Source organism: Squalius cephalus (genome assembly GCF_949319135.1).
Source record: "Squalius cephalus genome assembly, chromosome: 3".
Lineage (NCBI taxonomy): Eukaryota > Metazoa > Chordata > Actinopteri > Cypriniformes > Leuciscidae > Squalius > Squalius cephalus.
This window is the reverse complement of record NC_137124.1, coordinates 54,871,624-54,894,175: the sequence shown is the minus strand read 5'-3', so window position 1 is coordinate 54,894,175 and position 22,552 is coordinate 54,871,624. Positions and strand designations below refer to the sequence as shown.

At 38.1% G+C, this 22,552-nt stretch overlaps 1 protein-coding gene across 3 annotated transcripts in view; it reads left to right on the top strand.

Annotated features, from left to right (window-relative positions):
• sbf2 (SET binding factor 2) overlaps positions 1 to 22,552 on the top strand; it is a 133,488-nt gene that overhangs the window by 33,782 nt on the left and 77,154 nt on the right. For all 3 annotated transcript variants that reach the window (XM_079865292.1, XM_079865291.1, XM_079865290.1), the window contains exons 3-6: positions 5,420 to 5,557; positions 13,699 to 13,830; positions 15,452 to 15,562; positions 16,602 to 16,707. In XM_079865292.1, coding sequence (XP_079721418.1) covers positions 5,420 to 5,557; positions 13,699 to 13,830; positions 15,452 to 15,562; positions 16,602 to 16,707 — 487 coding nt within the window. The remainder of the gene's footprint in view (positions 1 to 5,419; positions 5,558 to 13,698; positions 13,831 to 15,451; positions 15,563 to 16,601; positions 16,708 to 22,552) is intronic.

Below are 22,552 nucleotides of genomic sequence, written 5' to 3'. Positions count from 1 at the left end.
TTGGCGAGAAGGTTGTGATGGGTCAATAAGTGTCTATTCCATTTATAATCTATATTCTCACACCTTATGAAAACACACCCTCTCTCTTTTCCTCACACACTCCCTACTTGGACAGCTTTTTTTAGGCATCAATATGCTCCCGATGCAAAGGCTCAATTATGTCTTAAAATACTTTTTGTGTGTGTTTTGGCTAAATTCTAAGGCAGTGTCCTCAAGTCCTGTGAATCAGCTGCCTATGCTGAAAAATACATATCTTATTTATACTGTTTTTGCCTTATTGATTATAATGGAAGTGTTCAAGTGAGCCTAAATTAAATAGCGTAATTGACACTTTTAATGATTAGTTAAAGAGATGAAAACCAGTTAAATCAGTCATAATTTACTGATGTTGTTTCAAACCCATTTGACTTTCTTTCTTCTCCACAACACAAGAAAAAATAATTGTATTGAATATCTGGTTAGGTATCTGGTTTTGCTGACACCCAATCACGGGTCAGCAAAAAAGTCCATTCAGCTTATTTGGCCATTTTCTGAGTGAAAATCAAACACAGTAAATTTGTGGTGGGTGCCATATTGTGCTGCAGGTATGACATATTTTTGTAGGCCAAAAACCTGGAAACAAGTATTTCAAGTATTTCTTTAAGTCAATGGATTTTTCAAATGGGTTTTCAGTTAAAAGGCTTAAATTAGGTCTGTGGTGAACACAAGTTCAAAATGATCATGACGTAAAATACATCAGTAATACATTTGGCTGGCTAACGTCAGACCTCTTCTCTTTGAGACCTGGTCTGGGAACCACATGTTCATTTTCTCGTATTTGAGGCGTGGTTTACAAATGCCCAGAGCCATTTATTTGGCGCTACGAATGTCTATCAAATGCGCCTGTACGTAGCTCATAGCCAATCGTTTCAATTATACCAGATGACGTATGTAGAGCGACAGAAATTCGGCGAGGAAGAAGACGAAATAAACTTGCATTCTAAACTACTTAGAACACTATAAGGCTGCATCGAAATGTAACTTCGCGTCTACTGCCATGTTGGATCCATAGATATAAACAAACTGCTTCGGTGTGTCGCATAGACGTCGTCATCATCTTGCTGCTCCCTCCCCATTCTGTGATTGGTTCCCTTTTTGAGGCAGCATGGGGAAACCCAGGCTAGTAATACATTCTACTCATTTTTGAAGCTTTTAGTTGTCTTGAAAAAGGCAGTTGCTTACAAGTGGCTTAATGGGACTACAGAGGTTGCCAGAGACATTAAACGTAATCAGCCGAAAAGACAAACTCATCTACTCGCTAGTCCACTTTCACAGCCTCGTTCTGTTTATAACGCGCTCTAGCCATTCTTGCTATTCTAACTTGAATTTGCAGGGGAAACTTTTTTTAAATAAAAACTGAAAGAGCATAGTGATGTTGATGCTGAAGTCATGTAACCGTGGTGTAGTTTGTTTATAGCCTACTTTTAGATTTTATTTCTACCGATTGTATTTGTGTTTTTAAACATATTTTCAATTAATTATAATTTGTGTGCATTTGTGAATATTTGATGATGAACAAAACATGCAAGAATCATAAACATTTGTTGGTCACAGAGCTTATTTTCTGCTATAGTCCAAAAGCCAATGGAAAAATCCTGTTGGGGTTTTTGTCGAGGGAACCAGGTTGATGATAACTTCTGGGTTGACCACTCTATTGCTCTCCTATGTGCCATCCAGTGTTTTACACGTCAGTCCTGAATGGTGGTTGGCCCATTGCCATTCAAATGTCAGAAGAGGATGAAGAATCTGACACCTACTGGAATGGAGTGTGAAGCACTGGATGGCACAAAGTAGAGCAGTGGAGGCAACCATGATTTGGCTTTTGAAATTCCTTGCCAAAATTTTTTTATTTGAGTCTTCAATATTTGATTAATTGTATAGCCTTAAAGCCTCTCTCTAGTCAATCATTTTATCCCTTAAAACTCATTTTGATCACCAAAATTACATATTTAAAAGTTTTTTCCTTGAAAAAAAAAATGTTCTCCATGCCTTAAAATAGCTTAAATGTAACTCTACACCCTTGCCTCATTTAATATATGCGGTTCTATGAATATGCAAATTAGCCCCACCTCCACTCACTCTCACCAGCTCAGAGATCCACACGTTGACCTGATTGGTTACAATGTAGTTTGTGACGTCAGAAACACCAGCGATTTCAAACCGCGTTTTGAGACTGTCTTTGATTCACTGCAGTTTTAAAGAGAACATACTCATCAATGGTGTTGACATGAATTTGCACATGGTTTTTCTTAAAGTATATTAAAAACACCACAAAGACATATAAACACCATTCACCACAGGGGGACTTTAACTTAGTAGCCCATTGAAATCAATTCAGTTTAAGGAATAAGTTTCTGCTGTTACAGCTTATGTACTGTTACACAACCCAGACCAATCATAGTGGCGGCTCTTGCTTTGTCCTCTAACTAGGGCAGCAGTCCTCTGCCTTTTATGGCTGTCATTAAACAGAGATGCAAGTAACGGAACACAGCACAAGGCAGACGAGGATCTAATATGGTTGTTCTGTCCTCCATGCTTTTAGCCACCGAACTGATTCTTAGCAGGTCAAGCTGCAGATCTTGTGTCTTGTTTGTGGAGTGGACGTGCCACTCATTTCTCACATGATGAGGAACTTTCGCTGACAAGGCCAGCTGTGTAATTGAAAGCCCTCTGACATCATGACTGGTAGAACACGACGGAGTGCCATTGTCACTTGACTGAGAGCTAATTTAAGGAAAGGGTCTGTGTTCTCTCTGATATTACTCAGCTGTTTCACGGTTGCAAGAGTGCAAGCTCAGTTTTGAGAACTCGTTCATGTGACTCGTGTCAACTTTCTCCAATGGAGCGAAGCGGCAAGCTAACGTCTTGTCAGCAGGTGAGGCATTGTAATGTGACGCTCAAAGTTCAGATAGGTTCAACTTTAGACTTCTTTCACTTTTGTATGCTCCAAACACATTAAGTACAAAGACCTCTTATCACAGTCATGGTTAAAGAACCAGTCCCTTGCTACCTCGATCCCTTGTTTCATTTTTGATGTTTGTCATCAGATAACAGAATCCAATAACCGATCGTTGTAACCTAAATTTATTTTCCTGCTGTGTGAAACATCTTGTTCTAGAGCTCCCCACCAATCCTAGCCTTCTTCCTGAACTACTTCAGTGACCTTAAATGTTAAACTTAAGCTAATATTTACAGTAAAAATAAGATTGCAGTCCAGTTGATCAGACCGAAACAGTTGTCTGTCTGTCTGGATGTTCTGTCTTGTGAACTAAATCAAACACGTGCAAAACACTTCAGACTGAGGCTTGGGTTTTGTAGTATTTGAATCAATGCCAGACCCCAGCCTCTTTAGCTAAGAGCCTCGGGCCACTCGAATAATAACAGCCTCGGGAACAAGGGGGATTGATGTAATAATATAATAATATACAACATCTTCTCCACAATTATAGACCGTGTCATATTAAATTTAAGGCAAATGAAAATTAAGCTGTGAGGAATGGAAGAACAGTATGTTCACTAGGTTGTGCATTGTCATTTGTCCCAAATTACAGCATCTTTCCTGTCTAAAGTCCATTTTGAGTCTTTGTGGCACTGCTGTCCCACATTTTCAACCCATGTATGCACTCTCATTATTTGTTTATCTGGATTTGGCTGGGGATTTATCGCATACTTTGAATATTTTCATATTTTCCTGTAATTTTCCTGGAACCTTTCCCAATCTGACAAGGGAAAGGAGCATCCCACTCTTCCGTCTTCGCCTGCCAGTGTTCCAGATTTCCTGCCTTCTATTGTGGCTGCAGCGGGATGCTAACATCCTGGTTCAAGCCCTGAGGTCAATCCAACACACTACATATCGCTCTGTCTTTCATTTTTGCTGTCCCTCTCGCTCTTGTTCCTTCTCCCATCACTCTTTATAATGTTTCCACCCACTCACCTTATCACTTTTGCCTATCTGTAAGTCAAAAGTTGTCTTTGTGCAGTATGCAGTAGTTTCCCAATTCTCTTTAATCTTCATCCCTGACTTTCTTTGATTTGTCCTTCTCCTGTTCTTCCTCCTCTCTAACCTGCCAGGCCGCCATTTGTGATCCAACCTCACTGTGCCTGCCAAGCCACTTTGAACTCGAGCACTAACACAGCAGCTGTACTTAGTCTAATGACTTGTTCTCTCTTATCTCTTTACCGCTTGTCAGGAGAGTCTTTCAGAAGCATCTATTCATTGCCTGCACTTTCATTTACATTAAAGCTTTTGGCAGACGTTTTTATCTAAAGTGAATTTCATTGCATTTTATCAGTTCTTGGAAATCGAACCCATGACCTTTGCATTGCCAATGCCATGCTCTACTGCAGTGGTTTCCAATCCTGGTCCTGGAGAACCTTCTGCACTGCACATTTTAATTGTCTTTCTAATCAAATACATCTGATTCAACTCATCAGCAAGACTCTAAGACAGGGGTGTCCAAACTCGGTCCTGGAGGTCCACTGTCCTGCAGTTTAGCTCCAACTTGCCTCAACCTACCAGTCTGGATGTTTCTAGTATGCCTATTGAGACCTTGAGTAGCTGGTTCAGGTGTGTTCAATTGGGGTTGGAGCTGAACTATGCAGGACAGTGGCCCTCCAGGAGCAGGGATGGACACCCTGCCCTGCACCAACAGGATTAGGAACCACTGCTCTAATGTTTGAGCTTCAGGAAAGCTACTGTGCTTCTGAAATCTTTCATCAGTCACTCGATAGTTGTGATGTGCAGAAATACATATTATTGCAAACTGATACTTGACTTGATTCAATCCAATTCAAAAGCTTTCGATTTCAGTATGCTGTCTTTTTATTGCATCACATTCAACACAGACTGCAAATTTACAACTCATGTAGAATGATTTCGTTTGTTGTGGCACAGCATTTGCAGCAGCATGGATTCAGCAGCAGGACTCATCTGTATCTGTATGGGCAATCTACAGTTAGTCTGCTAGGATATTATCCAGATTTATTTATTGGGATTTTCTGTGTAACAGAATGGATATGGAGGGGCTTTTGGAAGGGCACTGAGGCACTCAGTGGCGTTTCCTGCCTTCTGATGAGAGGATGTACTATCTGAAGTGGCACATCCTGCATATGATCACACACTAGCCAATTTGCACACTGACGTACCTTAACAGCCTCATACTGCATTCCAGTAATCCCTGTCAAAACATTGAAAGGTGTTTGAAATGATTTTCAACAACCCCAATTTCAATTCCTGTGATCTTCTCTGTGCAAATGATGTCATCTCTTATGGTAACCATAATTTACTGGTTGCTTTTGTGCGGACTAGATGTTCTGGTAATGTCAGACTCCTGTATAGAGTGAAGTCTAACAGTGTTTGTTTGTTTTGGTGCTTTTACAGTTCTGCCAGCCTGGTGGATGGAGGCTGTCTCGTGAGAGGAAACCCCCGACATTCTTTACAGTGGTGCTTACAGACATAGATTCAGAACGACACTACTGCTCCTGTCTGACCTTCTTTGAGGCAGAGGTCAACCTACAGGTGAGATTAAGGCCATATTTCTTATTATAAGGGTCTACTTGTATAAATGGTATGAGCTAGTACCAAAATTTATTTATGCTAGAATAATTTCACAATTTATACATCTAATGAAAATAATCTGAGATACTCTTTGCTCATTGCAAGTGAAAGTTCTTCAATTGGTCTTTATGGCCTAAAAAAAAGACCAAAGTACAAAATATTTTAACGTTTATTGAGGTGAGAAAGTCAGTATTTCTAAGGATAAAGACAACTAGTCGGAGAACCTTTCAGTGATGGCAGCTGCGACCAGGATGGACAATATTTTGCTGCTGCATCATAAAGTTCACTGTCCAGAGAGGAGAAGGAAAGAAGAAGCACTGTAAGAGAACCCCAAGGGGCTGCGGTTGGAGGACAGCTATGTAAAGAATGCAGCTGTAATTCCTGACTTTTGCCCAGTGCCCACCAGGGTTCCAACCTCAGCCCCTCATGAAACTAGACTAAACTAGCTCCTGTAGAATATTACCAGTTGTCCCACATTGTGAGAGAAAAAATGTTGAGCGTTAATTTCTAATTTCCTGTGCTGAGAAGTTTCAGCATAGAGTGAAAGTCCTGGAGTGCAAGGAACCGCGCATCCCCTATAAATTTGTATCCTTGACTGAAGTAGTCTACTGTACTGGGGCAAGATTGGTAATAAGGGTCAAGCAGGTACTAGCACAATTTAAGGCTGGAATACACTACACAACTTTTAAAACACTAGGCATACACTTGCCGACTTTATAATTGGTTACAGAGAAAAAGTGGGCTCTATATACTTAACAACTAAGGTTCCGGATACAACAAATTCACACAGAGACATATCTAAAATTAAATCCTTAAACATATAATAAAAGTGTTAGATATTCTATGACTGGATGTTCTATGACTGGATGAAATCATAGTATGAAGTCTGTAGGTAGGAGTAGGAGTCTGTGCCCATTATAACGCTAATGACTGCACCGATTGATGCCGACCAAAGGCAATAAATCCTTTGTCGGATCAGTGTGTCACCCTTGTTGCCGTCTGGCGTTGGACGGCACTTGTTCTCGCTAATTGAACGTGTTTGGTCAGCATTTGTCACATTGTGGAATGTCTGAGAAGTGACGAACTGTAATCTGGTGATTGTCTGCATTGGTCGGCATCTGTCAGTGCAGTGTGAATTGATACACTACGCGATTTTCTATGAAATCTCTCAACTCAAATCTGCAGACTAGCTCCGACTTTGGACAACTAGTGTCGACTTGTCCAGACTGTAAATCACAGCAAAAATCTGGGATTAATCTTTAATTGCCAGGGCATTCCTCTCTAATGTGGCAAACCGATGCAGCGTGGAAATCAGCCTCAAGCTATTGAAGATTAGGCGCTCTGGTAAAGAAGAGCACTGAAGCCTATCTCTGATTTATCCACCTTTGGGGTCCTTTTTAAAGGACATTTTCACATGATGTGAAGGCCAAGTATGGTAAACCATACTCGGAATTTGTCCTCTTCATGTAACCCTTCTGAGTTAGTGCACAGACATTAGGGGTAGTTAGTAGTGAACACTCTGCAAAACGTGGACACACTCACCCGGAGCTGTGGGCAGCCATTCACTGTGGCGCCCGGGGAGCAATTGGTGGTTAGGTGCCTTGCTCAAGGGCACCTCAGTCATTTCCTGCAGGTAGAATCTAACCCGCAACCTTCGGGTTACCAGTCTGACTAACAATTAGGCCACGACTGCCCCCAGAAGTATAGTCTTAAGCATGCCATTTTCTGTAAATAATGTTATCCAGGTTCATCAGTTGTTTGGCAGAAACATGTTGACTAATGGGACCTACTTTTTCTGAATGTCCAAATAAATTACACATGGAAACCAGGTTGCTTGAAGGACACATGCCAAGTTTCACCCCTAGAGGGAGTCTGTAACAAGGAGAATCTCGTAAAAACTGTTTGGGTAAGGAAGTTAAAATTTGACATGCCTTTTCTTCGCTACAAGTGCTAACATACTACAATATCAGTTGGACAGATGAACAAAAAATTATTGCCGGCAGCAATTACATTTTATCAGACATAAGCTATGTATTTCTTACAGGCCTCACCGTAGATCAACTATATAACATGTTTCAACACATCTCAGCATGTTTTGTGGTAAATGGTTGGTCAACAACTGTATCCACAGCCTCTGTTCTGCCAAATTTGCCAGTTGGGGACATTTTCCACCTGCTTGGACCCTTTTAATTGTGGCTGTATTTGAAGTGTTTGCCATTTGGTTTACTTCAGAAATCATAGAGCATGAAGTATAACCTTCATTGATTACATTGCATCCTGCTTACCAGGTCTTACAGAATTCTAGAACAGTATAAGTAATTCATCATATCATCTTTCTGATAGCAAACATAGATTTCAATGAGGACAGCTGTTCAACCCTGCTGTTAGCCAAAAGTGCTTTTGGGTTTTATTAGGGGCCAGGCGCTGAAGGTGCGTATTGTTTACCTTGGAGTTCTTATTATTATTTTTCTACTTTCTCTGGCTGGGAGTCTATGGCAGCACCTAGATACATTTGGAGAAAAGTTGTAAAATTGTGTGAATAGTGTGATGATCCCTTTTTCTTGCCACTCATGTTGCAATGCTGTCACCAAATTTTGAGTTAGATGTTTGTGCTATTCTTGCCTGTTCTTGTTATTCTTTTACAATTTGCCTGAAGAATCATCAGCTTTTTTTTTTTTTTTTTTTGCCATTATAATTTTATGTTGTCTCTCAACTTGTTATGTTTCCAACAGGTAGAAGGTGGTGATAGAGGAAAAGGTTTTGTCTAATATCCTAAAGGTTGTAGGTTCAAATCCCTCATATGGTCGTCTATGGTCCAACTTCAATATGTTGTAATTTTTTAACTATTTGCATCATACTTTTGTTACAGAACCTACTTGTTACCGCAATTGCTACCTCCAGCTATATTTCTCCATAATGCTTTGCACTTTTTTGTGTGTCATGTCAGTAAATTTTACCACATTCGTTATTACTGTGTGTGCCTAAAAGGTTTTTCATAAGATGGTGGTGAGATTCCGAGCAAAGCCATGATGTGCATTAGTCAAGCTCTTCAGTTCAAGTTTATTTCGCTGTGGGCAAATGCAACACTGCTGTTGTTTTCTAGGAGAAAAATGTAGTGATGTCTTCAAAAGAGTAGTGGATGCTCAAGGTAATTGGCTTTACAGCTTTAAATCATTTAGAATGTCGCAACAGGCTCTTGTTCCTCAGAAAGCAGGTCAGATAACCAGCACTCTTGTAGACACCACTGAATGGCATTTGCCTTTTTTGAGAGTTTAATTATCAGCCACTTCAAAGTGTTACCAAAGAACTCTAGAGAATGTATTCATTTTTTATTTTTTTTTTACCTGTGGAAATGATGGCGTAATTGTGAGGAAAACCAGTTGATCACATTCCGACATTCCACGTCTCTTGAGAGCACCATCCTAGTACCGGCAATGTGGCATTTTGTGTAATTAACCTAATTCAACACTCAGGATGTGGGGGTCATCATGACCAAAACTTAGCATTTCGATGCTGTGAATCACATTAATTTGTTAAGCAGACTGCTTACTGTTTAAATGCTTAGAAGTTTAATGGTTTCCTTTGCAGATTCACTATGAATCAGCCTGTTTGCCACAAGCATCTACATGAATGCCAGCATGCTGACTTACTGTTAACTTCCTGTCGCTTTACTTGAGTACAAATAAACAAACTCATGACAGGATAAAGAATGTGTAATTAAACGGTCAATAAAAGCAGGAATTCTTTGTATTTAGAGGCTGGTGGTTCCAGAAGGTTACAAAACAGTTTGGCAGGAACTTCAGCACGTCATGTCTTTGAGCTTTGATGACCCCCAGCTGTTGGCTGGCGCTGTCTTCCTCTCTGTCCCCTGTCTCTCTATCGCTTTCTGTCTTTCTCTTTCTCGGTGAGACTGTAAATCTTCTTTATTTATATTACATCCTTAACTACTGAGCCTTGTGGGAGATTAAGAGAGAAGACCACCCATGAAGAGTACTTCACAGTGTCATCAGGCACATTAAGACTGAAGAATCATTCTTAATCGCAACCTCACTGCCTTAATGTCTTCGGAAAGGTCTTTTCAATCTGTCTGCTTTTGTCTCCTCCTCACTGTTTTTCTTTGATAGACTTATCCAGAAGTTCGTAATGCAGGGTGGCTTCTTTCACATATAGTGACCATGATAGCCCATTATCTCATTATGCTGTAGGTCTCCTGGGACTGTTTTCCTTGCGTCACGTGAATAGATGCTAGATGGTCTCTTAACCCATGGAGTGTATATCTGCGTCCCAATTCACATACTATTCATCCATGCCTCTAAATGCAAACCATTCAGCTTTTTGCATTGAAATTCCTAATCGCATGGATTCCTATTAAATTGACTGGATTTTGCCCACAGAAATTCGCCAAACAATAATAAATGTGTCTGCACCAGTCAACTGCAAGAGGCCTTTTTCTTTTTTCTGATTTGCAGTCTCAGCATATTTATCACATTGTTAAGTAACTACTTTTAATGAAGATGATTGTGTGTTGAGCATCTGCAACTTACTTTCAGTTTCATTTGCGATCGGCTTTGCACATCGTCTTGCTGAAGAGATACTCAGCTACTCATCTGCAGCGCAGGAGTGCTGTTATATCTGGCTATAACATGCCATATAGCCTATAACATGCTTTCACACGCTTATTTTTTTTAATTTTGGGTGGAGTAAAATTTACATTTGTGGTTTTAACAACCAGATGCATTTACACTTGTCCAGTTTTATTTGGAATTTGCATTCTCGAAAGCATTTTGGCCTGGTCTTTTCGCGACCGGATAGCTAACCGATCAGAGAAAACGCATGAAGTGACCAGGTGTAAACCGTCACATCCAACCAACATAAGAATAATATTCAATCAAGTTTTACCATTTATGAGCCATTTTACTGAAATGTTCACAGGAATCTTTAGTTCGTTCCTATGGGATGCTTGCAATGCTTGTTGAGTTAGCAATAGTAACCTAGAAGCGTGGAGCTTAGCGAAGATGTTGACGGCACTACAGTTTATGCTATATCAGGACTGGGTACATCGCAAGGAAGAAAAACACGAGCGTATATGAAAATTAATGATTTCAGAAATCTGTCCAAACACATTTTATGCATCCATTAGGTTTTCTCGGGTTCAGGGTATAATCACCCTGAACTGTATGTGGTAGTCTTGGAGTAAAGTCATTAAAAGTACACAATTCTCTCCATTCCATTTCTGACCTTTTATGGACTTCTTTTAATGCGTTCAATGTTTTTAACACGTCTGCAGGATTAAGCATTTCAGGTGTTGCGTACTTTCCTAAAGCTACACCATTAAGCCCACTTAATGTAAAAATCATGACACACTGAAAGATATTTTTCTTTTATCAGATTGGAAGAGGCAGCATTGGAATGTATTTTTCTTCATAATTGAACCAAATCCTCCCAATAAGCTTGAAATGTGTTTCCCATCTGTGAGGGTATTTTAATTCTGTGCTCCCACTGATAAGATGTGGTGGATCTTGTGGCATGTTTTCACTGTCTGAGCAAATCAAATGGACTCCAGTGCGGGGGGTTAGACAGCAGGGTTTGAGAGGTAGGTATCGTTATGAGCTCGCAGGCCTGACGCTGACTCAAACTGGACAATTAGAAGCAGATTGTGAGCAGTGGGAGGTGACGCGGGCAAAACCTCTCCTCCTTATCGGTGAATGATAACGATGTCTGCTTTTTGTCATTATTAATGCTATTATTTATATATATATATATAAGAATCAGTGATTCTTTCTGAAGAGCGCTCAAGCATCGCGCTTTTTGAAATACAGACTGAATGAAACGATAAAACATCCCACCACTGTAAGGCCAGATGATACGATGATACGCAAACTACTTTTCTCTGCTGGATAAAGCAAATCAGCGTCTTTCTAGTTAAGTTTTGATAGATGAAGATTGCAATCAAGGTATGGATGTACAGGAGCTGTATCATAAGCACACGTGAGTCTGTTATATTGATGCGCACACAAACCTTCACCACAAAAAATTGTGAAGACACATTTGAGTACATTCACATTGTTTCCACACATGTTTTGTGATAATGTGTATGCTGCTGTGCGTAGTAATTCTGAATGGATTTGTGTACTGTAATAGGTATATGCATCACTTGGTTATTTGGTGTCCTTTTGGAGTCTCCAAGTGTCCCTTTATGTAAAGACACCTAAATTTACCTTAGAAATCTTACATAAAATACAGTTTTGTGAGTATCACCTGGTTTACTTTGCTGGATATAGCAAATGATGACAAAATGAACGTGTTAAATGTTGTTAAACAAGATAAATGGTGTATGCTTAATTTCACGATAAGTGTGCGATTAATCACGATTAAAAAATGTAATCTATTGACAATCCTAATATATCTGGGAATTAGACCTTTTTATGACAAAATGTCATGTGGTGTGACTCCCCAAAAACTAAAAACTATTAATACTTTTCACTTCATGGTTGCACCACGATATTATTGTTATATTAAAAGTTGTTTTGACTTTAATGATAAAGTCTTTGACTTTAATGATTTAAGAGCTGATGATGGTTTTGGTTTTAATTATCCTAAATACAGCTCCAGCATAAAAATCCCTGGTTATGAACAGGCAATTCTCAGCATAAATGTGAGTTTTTCTTCAAACCAAAGGAAACCAACATAAATACAAAAAAGTACATTTCTAAGAACACTTTCTTTTTTTTTTTTTTTTGGTATGTAGTTTCTGACCTACTACATTTTTGCCTAAATTGATAGTTTGTCGTTGATTTAATCCTCCCGTTGTCCCATAAACTATGTTTGGGTTGTACATGGTGTAATTACTATGATTTGTTTTTTCACTGATTGCATCTTTGGATGTGATTATTTAGGAAATTGAATTTTTCCAAATACTCACATGGAGACAATTCAACTCGTACACTAAAGCAGGACTTGTAATGTGAGCCTAGATTAATTTCAATAGCATTTCAGCCCTTGGGACAAGACCCTTGCACAAAACAAACCCAATTTCCAAAAGTTTAATCTATAAATAGACCAGCACCTCCAGGTTCCCTTTGTGGTTTCATAACACCCAGCATGGGTCACTCCTTTATTCGTCATGCAAGCCTATCTTAACTTTTCTCCGTCCTTTGCGACACTAACTCTGTCAACACGCTGTCACGCTTTGGTTCGCTTCTCTTATCGTTCTCTTGCTCGTTGAAAAAAGGCAGCGCTGCTCGGCTGACCTCATGATCTTTATCACATTTGATGTATTGAAGTGCAGTGCTGTTTTTAGTTTCTTTTAGGAAACCGGACTGAGCCTGTATACTGACCGACAGTCACTTTATACAGACTAAGCTTATCTATAAGCTCAGCTTTATCAGTGATTTCTGAAAACATGCAATCATTTGATCTTTATGCATTATTTTCCAATGCTCTCTCAACTCCTCAACCTAGATATTTATCAGTGGTGAATAACAAAGAATTAAGAAACAAAGCCCTGCAATCCCCCATCAGACACACTGTCCATCTCCTCTGAGGACTTTGGATTTTCAGTCTTCAGTCTTCGCTCTTTGCTGTTCTTTTTCCACTCTGTCATTAAATAACTCACCAGCTCGGACAACACTACTTTTGGTCACGAAAGTACAAACTTGAAATGATGCGCCTTTGTGAATGAACCGTTTTTAGCAACTTCTCATGTCACTTTAATAGTTAAAATGTAAATGAATATAATATATTGTGGTGTTATAATATTGAATGCTTTTTGATAATCCAAAGTAAATTGTGTTCCTTATGCCTTTAACACAAAAAAGTGTGTAAATATCAAATGAAAATATTTCCATTGGGGAAAAAAAAATACTGAACACCTCATTTCAGAAGTCTGATTAGAGTCTGTTTAAATTTAAAGACATTATGAGTGAATCTGACCCAGATGTTGATTCTTCCGGAATCATGTCCAGGTCTTATCTCATGTGTTTGCTCTATACTTGTCCACCAGCTCAAGGGGTACATCAGCCACATGGAATTCTATTTAGCCCAAACTTAAAAAAAAAATTAAAAAAAATTAAACAAATGTTTTTGATTCTTATCCATTTCAGGGCTCAAAGACGCTGGAGGCAGATGGTGATGAGGAAGAGGAAGAGGAGAATGGTTTGATCCAGCCAGCTCAGATTTTTTCACCCAAAAGTTTGATTCTTGTCACCAGGCTGGATTACCCAGAAATATTTAGGGTAATGTAAAGTCAGTCTGTCTGTTTGTCTATCCATGTGTCCATCCATCCATCCATCCATCCATCCATAATCCATCCATAATCCATCCATCCATAATCCATCCATAATCCATCCATCCATCCATCCATCCATCCATCCATCCATCCATCCATCCATCCATCCATCCATCCATCCATCCATCCATCCATCCATCCATCCATCCATCCATCCATCCATCCATCCATCCATCCATCCATCCATCCATCCATCCATCCATCCATCCATCCATCCATCCATCTATCCTTCTGTCCGTACATTTTTGAAATATTTCACCATTTCATAAAAAGTGGTCCTGTATATGTTTTCCATGTGATAAAAGAATTATTTCAATGTTGTTTCCTTATCCATTTGTGGCAAACAGTGCTGATCATTTGAACTATCCTGTTTTATCCAGTCTCTTTGTGAAACACCACCTCTCAAAAAAACTATTTTGTTTGTGACTAAAAAACGACAACAACAAAACCTTTGGTTTCTTATGTAACTTCAGATTTTTTATATTCTGAAGATGTACAATAGATCCGCCAATTAGTGAGTGAGCTGTTCTTTAGCAGACCATGCAATGTCATACAATTCCTAAGTGACCAGTAACTTTAGTAATTAGGCAATTTCCATTTTGACTCAGGTTTTCGATTAGAATCGCTTGTTCATAATTAGAAATTTTCATGCTGGAGCTTTAGTTGGATTTAGGATAATTAAACCCATCACTGGTTTGAGAACGGTATTGATTGTCAGTCCTTAAATCATTAAAGTAAAAGACTTATGTCTGCTGATGGAATAAAAACAGGGATTACAGAGACAGAGAGGAATATCACAAGAGCTTAAAAGCAGGAAATCCACTCCATCCAAGTTTTTTGCTGACTGCCTGCCTCAAGATTTTGTACTTTTGGCCTTCATTCATGTATTTGGCATGAGCTATGCCTGGGAATAAGTTAGTTGATCTGTATTACTTGGTAAAGGACCAAATGTTTATAGTCACACACCATATCCCATTGTAGAGGGCACTGTTATGCCCTGCTGGTATTTCCTATTATTAATACAGATACTTCTCCAGATTTATTTTCCAAAGAACGATTAAAAAGTAAATATCACTGTTATTTATGTTTGCCAAGGACAGCAAACATTATTATCGCTCATTCTTTAGGTTATGGATTTGAATCAAATCCATATGGTGTCTCGTTGATAAATTATCAGACTTGTGATTTTAAATTAGGAATACAGTAAAAAAAAGTCTCTAGACTCTCTAGACTTTCATTGTAGGATGGACCAGAATATCATAGACTCTTGACCTGAATATCCATCCATCCATCCATCCATCCATCCATCCATCCATCCATCCATCCATCCATCCATCCATCCATCCATCCATCCATCCATCCATCCATCCATCCATCCATCCATCCATCCATCCATCCATCCATCCATCCATCCATACATAGTTTGGCGATGGAAAAAAGTTATTAGGTCAACACCAATATTGTGACAGCAACTTTTGCTTCACTCATAATCACTCAGATTTTGTTTGCAAGTACTTTTACATTTGTTTGTCAGGACAAGCTGTATGTATTGCTTTTTTTCCTCTTAGGGCTGCTTGGGATTGATCTACACCGTGTACATAGACAGTCTGAGCTTCCCTCTGGAAGGACTGGTGGCAAACCTCTTCACATGCTTGGTTCCAGTGGCAGGAGGTTCCCAGGTCAGACATTACTTTAACCAAAGAATTCCTCATCAGTCTCGACCCTGACCCCGTGGATATTCGAGCACACATAGGGTTAGCCAGGGTTCATTTGTGTACCTGTATACCTTGAGGACGGCATCTTATGGGTGTCTCACATTCCATATTGTTTTCACTGGGGACTCCTGAGAGGTGGAAAGGGCTTTAGGGGTCAGTGAGAGAAGCCTTGTTGTTTTGTTTAGAGCTAAAATATTAATAAATGTAGCTCTCATATTCTGGTTTGAGCAACGCAGTACCCCTCAATTTTATGCGTCTCATTTTTCTTTTTGGTTTCTGTTTCTCCTAATGCAGCAGCTGTGAACAAATCTGTTCTCAAACCGCATGTTTTCTCTTTAAACACAGTTTCTAAATCCACTACTCTTTATTGTACACTCCGCTCATATAAATCATCACCAAATAGATAGTTAAACAATCTAGATATTGGTTTCAGGGGAAATATATATATAAATGCAGACTGCAGAGTTTTACACGCACTCGTGTTGAAATCCCCAGCTTATGTTGTTTTTGATGTAATTCACCAATACATTTGGAAATTCCTCCAGAAACCATTATTTTCCCAGCTGGATTGGGACATCATGGTGATCAAACGGGGCTTAAGTTATAAACAAACCTCAGGAGAGGTATATATTCATCTTTCAGTGTGAGTCTAACTCCATCCACTTGGAATGTGTCATGAGACTTGAGCGCGCATCTGTTCATGAAACAGTCCATGTGCATCTTATTGGCTCTGTTTAATGCACATCCGCTGTTTCTTTCAATACAAGAGCCAAGATCTGGAAAGAAAAAAAACGTACTAAATCTCTTAAAAAAACTCTTAAAAATTAAGTTGTCGATACATGACCTTAACACCATAGTGGATATCAGTGAAAAAGTATTCAAATAATTGATAGAATTATTAATAAAAATGTTTATTATGATTTCAGCCTGTATTCTACTATGTGTGTAACTTTGAGGTGTTATTTGGTGTTCATTGATTGTTATTTATGTCATTTGTTCTCAGAAGCTCTTTTCATTGGGAGCGGGGGACCGGCAGCTCATCCAGACCCCACTGAATGACAGCCTGCCAATCAGCTGTAAAAGCGTAGCGCTCCTTTTCCAACAGTTAGGTGGGTACCTTTGACTTTATAGGAGTATGCCAGTAGAATACTGTATACAGTGTATATTGCATGGTATACTTCTTCCATGTAAGATCTTAACTATTCATTGGCCTTGTTTACACCTGGTATTAAGATGCGTTTTGGTCGATTGGACCACAAGTGGACAAGGGAGACACATTCCCGTTTACACCTGGCGTTTTAATCCGACTCTTTTGTCCACTTTCAACCACTTCTGTCCAAATTTCTTCGAGGGGAGGGTCAATGGGCGGGTAAATGTATGCTTTTTTTTTCTTGAGATCTTTCGATCTAATGGACAAAATAAGCTTGTGTAATTTACTTATGAATGCACACGGAGACATCAGAAAATCATATGGAGAACATCAGCTTTCGTTTCTGCTTTGACAGCCACAAGGCCAGCCGTACGCTGTGTGTGTGTGTGTGTTAGAAATGACGTTTTCCGTCTTCAAGCCAAACTTGGGTCTTCAGCCGACAAAGTTTAAATCACGTCTGGCTAGAGCTCTTCCCATAATATTCACGTATTAGATCAGTAGATGGAGAGAAGACGGTATTTTGTGGCTGTTTGAACACATTCAACCACATGAGCGTTTACACTACGAAAGCAATCCGGTCGAATGTGTTTTCCACGACCTCTGGAAGTGGTCGAAAGTGGACAATCTCAAAATGTTTTAGACCCCGTTTACACCTGTATTTAGCGTCGTCCACTTGTGATCCGATCGACCATAACGCATCTTAATACCAGGTGTAAACATGGCCTCTGACATATTTTTTTATCTTTTCCATATTTATGCAGACATCTCCTGTCCTTTATAGTTCCGCTTACGGTCCCTTCCTGTAAACATGTTTTTGCAGAGCGGAGTCATATGAGCATAAGGAGAACAGGGGAAAACAATTTTTTTTTTGTGCTTAAATACAACTACAAATTCTACCTGACACTGTATATATGCTGAATACTGTAAATGCCTTCATATTATCACCAAAGGTCAAGGTGTGTTAAATATACTTCATTTTTTTCCCTCTGTCATAACAGTGGACACAAAAATAAAATTTGTAAAAAAAAACAAAAAACATGTATATGATAAAATAATATTTCCAAATAAAATTGATTTATATTTTATATTTTACTTTGATGTACGACTGATCAGACGCTTACTTTCACATATAAACTTACAATAATGGAAATTAAAGTTATAGGATATAATGTAAAAGAGTGTAATTTCTAGGGTGGCTCCCTGGTTTTCACACTGAATTGTGGGACTTTTTAGGGTGCAAATGTTTTCAGTGCACTGGAAGGATTTTGCAATTGAGATAGCCCTTAAAGTGGCCGACTCCCTTATCAGTGCCCTGACTACTGAACTAGGGAGCTGATTGAGACGCCCCCTCGTTCACAATCAAATAAGTACATTTGTGACATTGTGAAGTCTTTGTACAGATGGTCAGATGATTTTGCTTTTATTGAAGAACAAGATACTCTTTAGATTTCCTTCTCAAATCTTGCTAAAGAACACTAGGATTACACAAACTTGTGTGCTATTAAGTGCATTAAAACAAAAGGAAGACACACCAACAATTCTGACATTCATGTTCCTTTTTAAATTCAACTTTTTCCACTTAAATTGATATGCTGATAATGTTATTGGTAATGGAAACCGTTTCAGTTTGAAGAATGCAATATGTAAAAACCTGCTGATAGATTTGTTTTTATCCCTGTAAGAAAATGTCCATTTTCCTGTGTGCTAATAACTTGATGCAGCTCTGGTGTGTGATCAGGTCACACTGGCTGCACGTTTCGTTCTCTATGCAGAAGTACTCAAAAACAAATCTTTCTGCTCAATGTTCTTTCACAATGCACACATGGTTTTGAAAGGGTTCAGTGATTAGTCAAATGTGTCATATTTTGTTACACAAAAACAAAAAATACTTTTCAAGAAATATAGTTCTCATTATCAAGATAAAAATTATTGATTATTTTATTTTCGCTTAATTATCATTATGGAAGAATGGTGTTGCATTGCAGAGGAATGTAGAGTATTATAGTAATGGTGTGTGTGCTCTCCCATGTTCAGCTGGAGCACAGCACTCAGCATTTGGACGGATGTGCACACACAACTTTATAACTGACTAATTAACACCATGTCAACATCCTTAATTCCATATGTCTGCATGTAAGATTCGATTTTTCAAAGTAAACAAACAGAGCACGTTCTAAATCTGTCAAATAACCTCGGAGGCCTAGATTCAGCACTGAATGTTTTTGTTTACCTTGTGTTGTGGAAATGGAGAAATTAGTTTTACCCTTTTCCCCCTTTTCCTTGTTTCGTGTCATATAATATCATAGTTTTGTAATTGTACTGTGCACTATTTTTAAGATTGGTCATGATTTTTTTTTTGGCCAGCATTTGACTTGAACTATTCAACTTAGAAGTGGGCTAATGTGGAGTTTTTCATTACAGTTCACTGAGGTTTCTCATATTTTTCGGATTTATGTAGATCTCTGATTAATAATGCTCTTGCTAAACAATCCCTTCAGTCTCTTTATAAACCTGATAACCTTTAAAGCAGTGTTTTCTTTTGACATTTGTTTTTTCACATGACCGTCTCTCTAAGTGCTTTGATATGAGCGACAGTCGCCTTGTCATCTTAAAGGGTGATCCTCACAAAGCTAGTCAAGAACTGGATCATGTTTCACCCCAAAATCACATTACATCAAACATAAAAAGAAAAAAGAAAATTTAGATATGGATGGATGGATGGATGGATGGATGGATAGATATAGATTACATATACTTATAGTTCTATATAGATTACATATACATTTAAGATTTTTTATTAAGTCTCTTATGCTCATAAAGGCTGCATTTATTTGATAAAAATACAGTAACATTTTGAAATACTGTTACAATTTTATAATATTATTACATTGTAAACTTCTTATTATCATTGTTAAAAACAAATGAACAGCATTTGTGTGAAATATAAATCTTTTGTAACATTATAAATGTTTTAGTTAATTTTTTTAATCAATTTAATTCATCCTTGCTGAATGAAGTTAATTTCTTTACAAAAATCTTACTAAACTCAAACTTTTGAATGATAGTGTGTTTAATGTATTATAATATAATATAACATAATGTAATATATCATATCATATCACATCATATCATAGATAGATGGATGGATAGATGGATAGATAGATGGATAGATGGATAAATAGATAGATATAGATTACATATACATACGGTTCTATAGATTACATATACATACAATATTTTTTATTAAGTCTCTTATGCTCATAAAGGCTGCATTTATTTGATCTAAAATACAGTTATATTTTGAAATACTGTTACAATTTTATAATATTATTACATTGTAATAATATTATTATTACAACTGTTTTCTATTTTAACATATTATCAAATGTAATTTATTCCTGTGGTGGTTAACTACTCTTCAGTGTCACATGATCCTTCAAAAATCATTCCAATATGCTGGAAATCATTCCTTTTTTGCTCAAGCAACTTCTCATTATCATTGTTAAAAACAAATGAACAGTATTTATGTGAAATATAAATATTTTAGTTACATTTTTTATCAATTTAATTCATCCTTGCTGAAAAAAGTTAATGTCTTTACAAAAATCTTACTAAACTCAAACTTTTGAATGATAGTGTGTTTATCATATCATATCATATATCATATCATATCATATCATATCATATCATATCATATCATATCATATCATATCATATCATATCATATCATATCATATCATATCATATCATATCATATCATATCATATCATATCATATCATATCATATCATACATTAACATCATCTCTTGCTTCCCAAGATGTTTTAAGATGTTCTAAGAGAAACAAAACCAGCAAACCTGCCAAGATCATTAGTACCTGCTCTTTGTCCTCCAATAGAAAGTTCACAAGTGGGGGTGTAAGACGGCCATGGCCTGTGACCTAACAGAGGAGAAAACACCACCCCAAATACCATTCTAGGTGCATGGTCTCTGATAAGAGCATCATGTCAATGTATCATCCTCCCAGATGTCTGGTACTTCTGGGACTGATCTTAAGGTTACCTAAGCCTGTAATATCCCAACAACATGCCGATCTACATGAGCTAATAAAAATGTCATCTTGATCTCCTTTGTATAATTTATGCTGTACCTCTTCTCCATTGTTCTCCTCTGTGAATCAGCAACAGATTTATCAGACTCCCCTGGCTCAGAGCTCATCTTTGGCTAGACTGCTTATTTTCAAATGGGTTATGTCAACATTAGCGACCTTTAATAAGCTGCGTTCTCACATGCAAATCTTCATCTTACCATGGATTCATGCGATTAACATCTTCAACATCTCAGCGTCAGGTTCTCTTAATCAAATAAGGAACACAGGAACACTTGTCTGTCAAATTAGACGTCCGTTTCCTCTCGCAGCCTGCAATAGGACATCAGCGCAAGTGACTTTATCCACATTTCCTTAGTCTCAGAGAGGTCACATCAGAGTGAGGCCTGAAGAATGGCCTGTCTCACCATGAGAAATAGAGGAAAGGCAACATGTTGGCCATCATAAGGCTCACTGTTTATTGTTTGCAGCTTTTTGTGTCCCTGTCTATGTATGGGTCAGAAATGTGTAGCCCTTCCAAAAGATAAGTAAATGTCACAAGGTCAGGACAAGTTTTACTGGATGCCTCACAAACAAGATATGAATGTGTTGTTGTATTTGGCAGGAGACGACACTGGGATTCTAAGGAACAATCAGGAGCAGGTAGTCATTCCTGTAGGCAACATGCTAGAAACCACTCATAGCATGACGATTCAACATGTCACGCGTTCACCATTACTTGTTACGTTTCTAAAACGGGTCGAATGGAATGACAAGCATGCAATTGACTTCATGTTCCCAAACATTTCATCCTCTCTTTGCGCATATTTGGATTCAGGTATTTGGTCAACAGGGACAGACAATGTGAATTTTCATATCTTGTTCCTGTTTATTGGTGCGTATCAGAGTTTGACACAGACATAATGGGAACGCTGACCCCGACAGCGCTGCGGATATGTCTGTTAATGGTTGCCTGTCGGTTTTTGCAGAGCGTGTGATTTATAGTCTCAGTGGTATGTTGATGACAAACAAAAACAGGAACTGTAAACTTTTATCTCTCACTCTTTCCGACGACTCCCGTTGAGGAGTTTGCTGTATAATTTATGTCTCTATTTCATAATTGCCATTCTTGAGGCATTTTTGCATCATCATGATAGAGACAAATATGCAAATGAATTGCACCCTCTGATAGTGTTGTTTATCTGCATGTGTTCTCTGTGTTGTTTAAACGCCAGATTCACTGAGTTATGTAAAACGACGGAAACGAGCCCAGAAAGTCACAATTTCAACACATTGATAACGACCAGCGGCTTGTACATTATATTTGTTTTTCATGGCTTCTTTACTTGCCAAATAAGTCAATAAAATCGTGGACAAGATATATTGGTTTTATTATTTTACTTGTAGATTAACTTAAAAAAATTTGCCCAAGAAACACAATCCATTATACTGTAGCAATTGGCCGAGAAACTAGATGAAGATTGCAGCAATATAATAATAATTTATGTATTATTGGTATTACTCTGCAAGCTTTTTAATGGACTAGTTATCTAACATATTTAGTTATGTTGGAACATCTATTTTATTTTTATTTTTTTAAATCTATTTTTCATCTATTAAGTTCTTCTGTCCTCAATAGGTGTCAATTATCATTTCCTTAAATTTGCACTTTTGTTCAATTTAAACTGATTAAAAAACAAAAAACAATCAAGATCTTT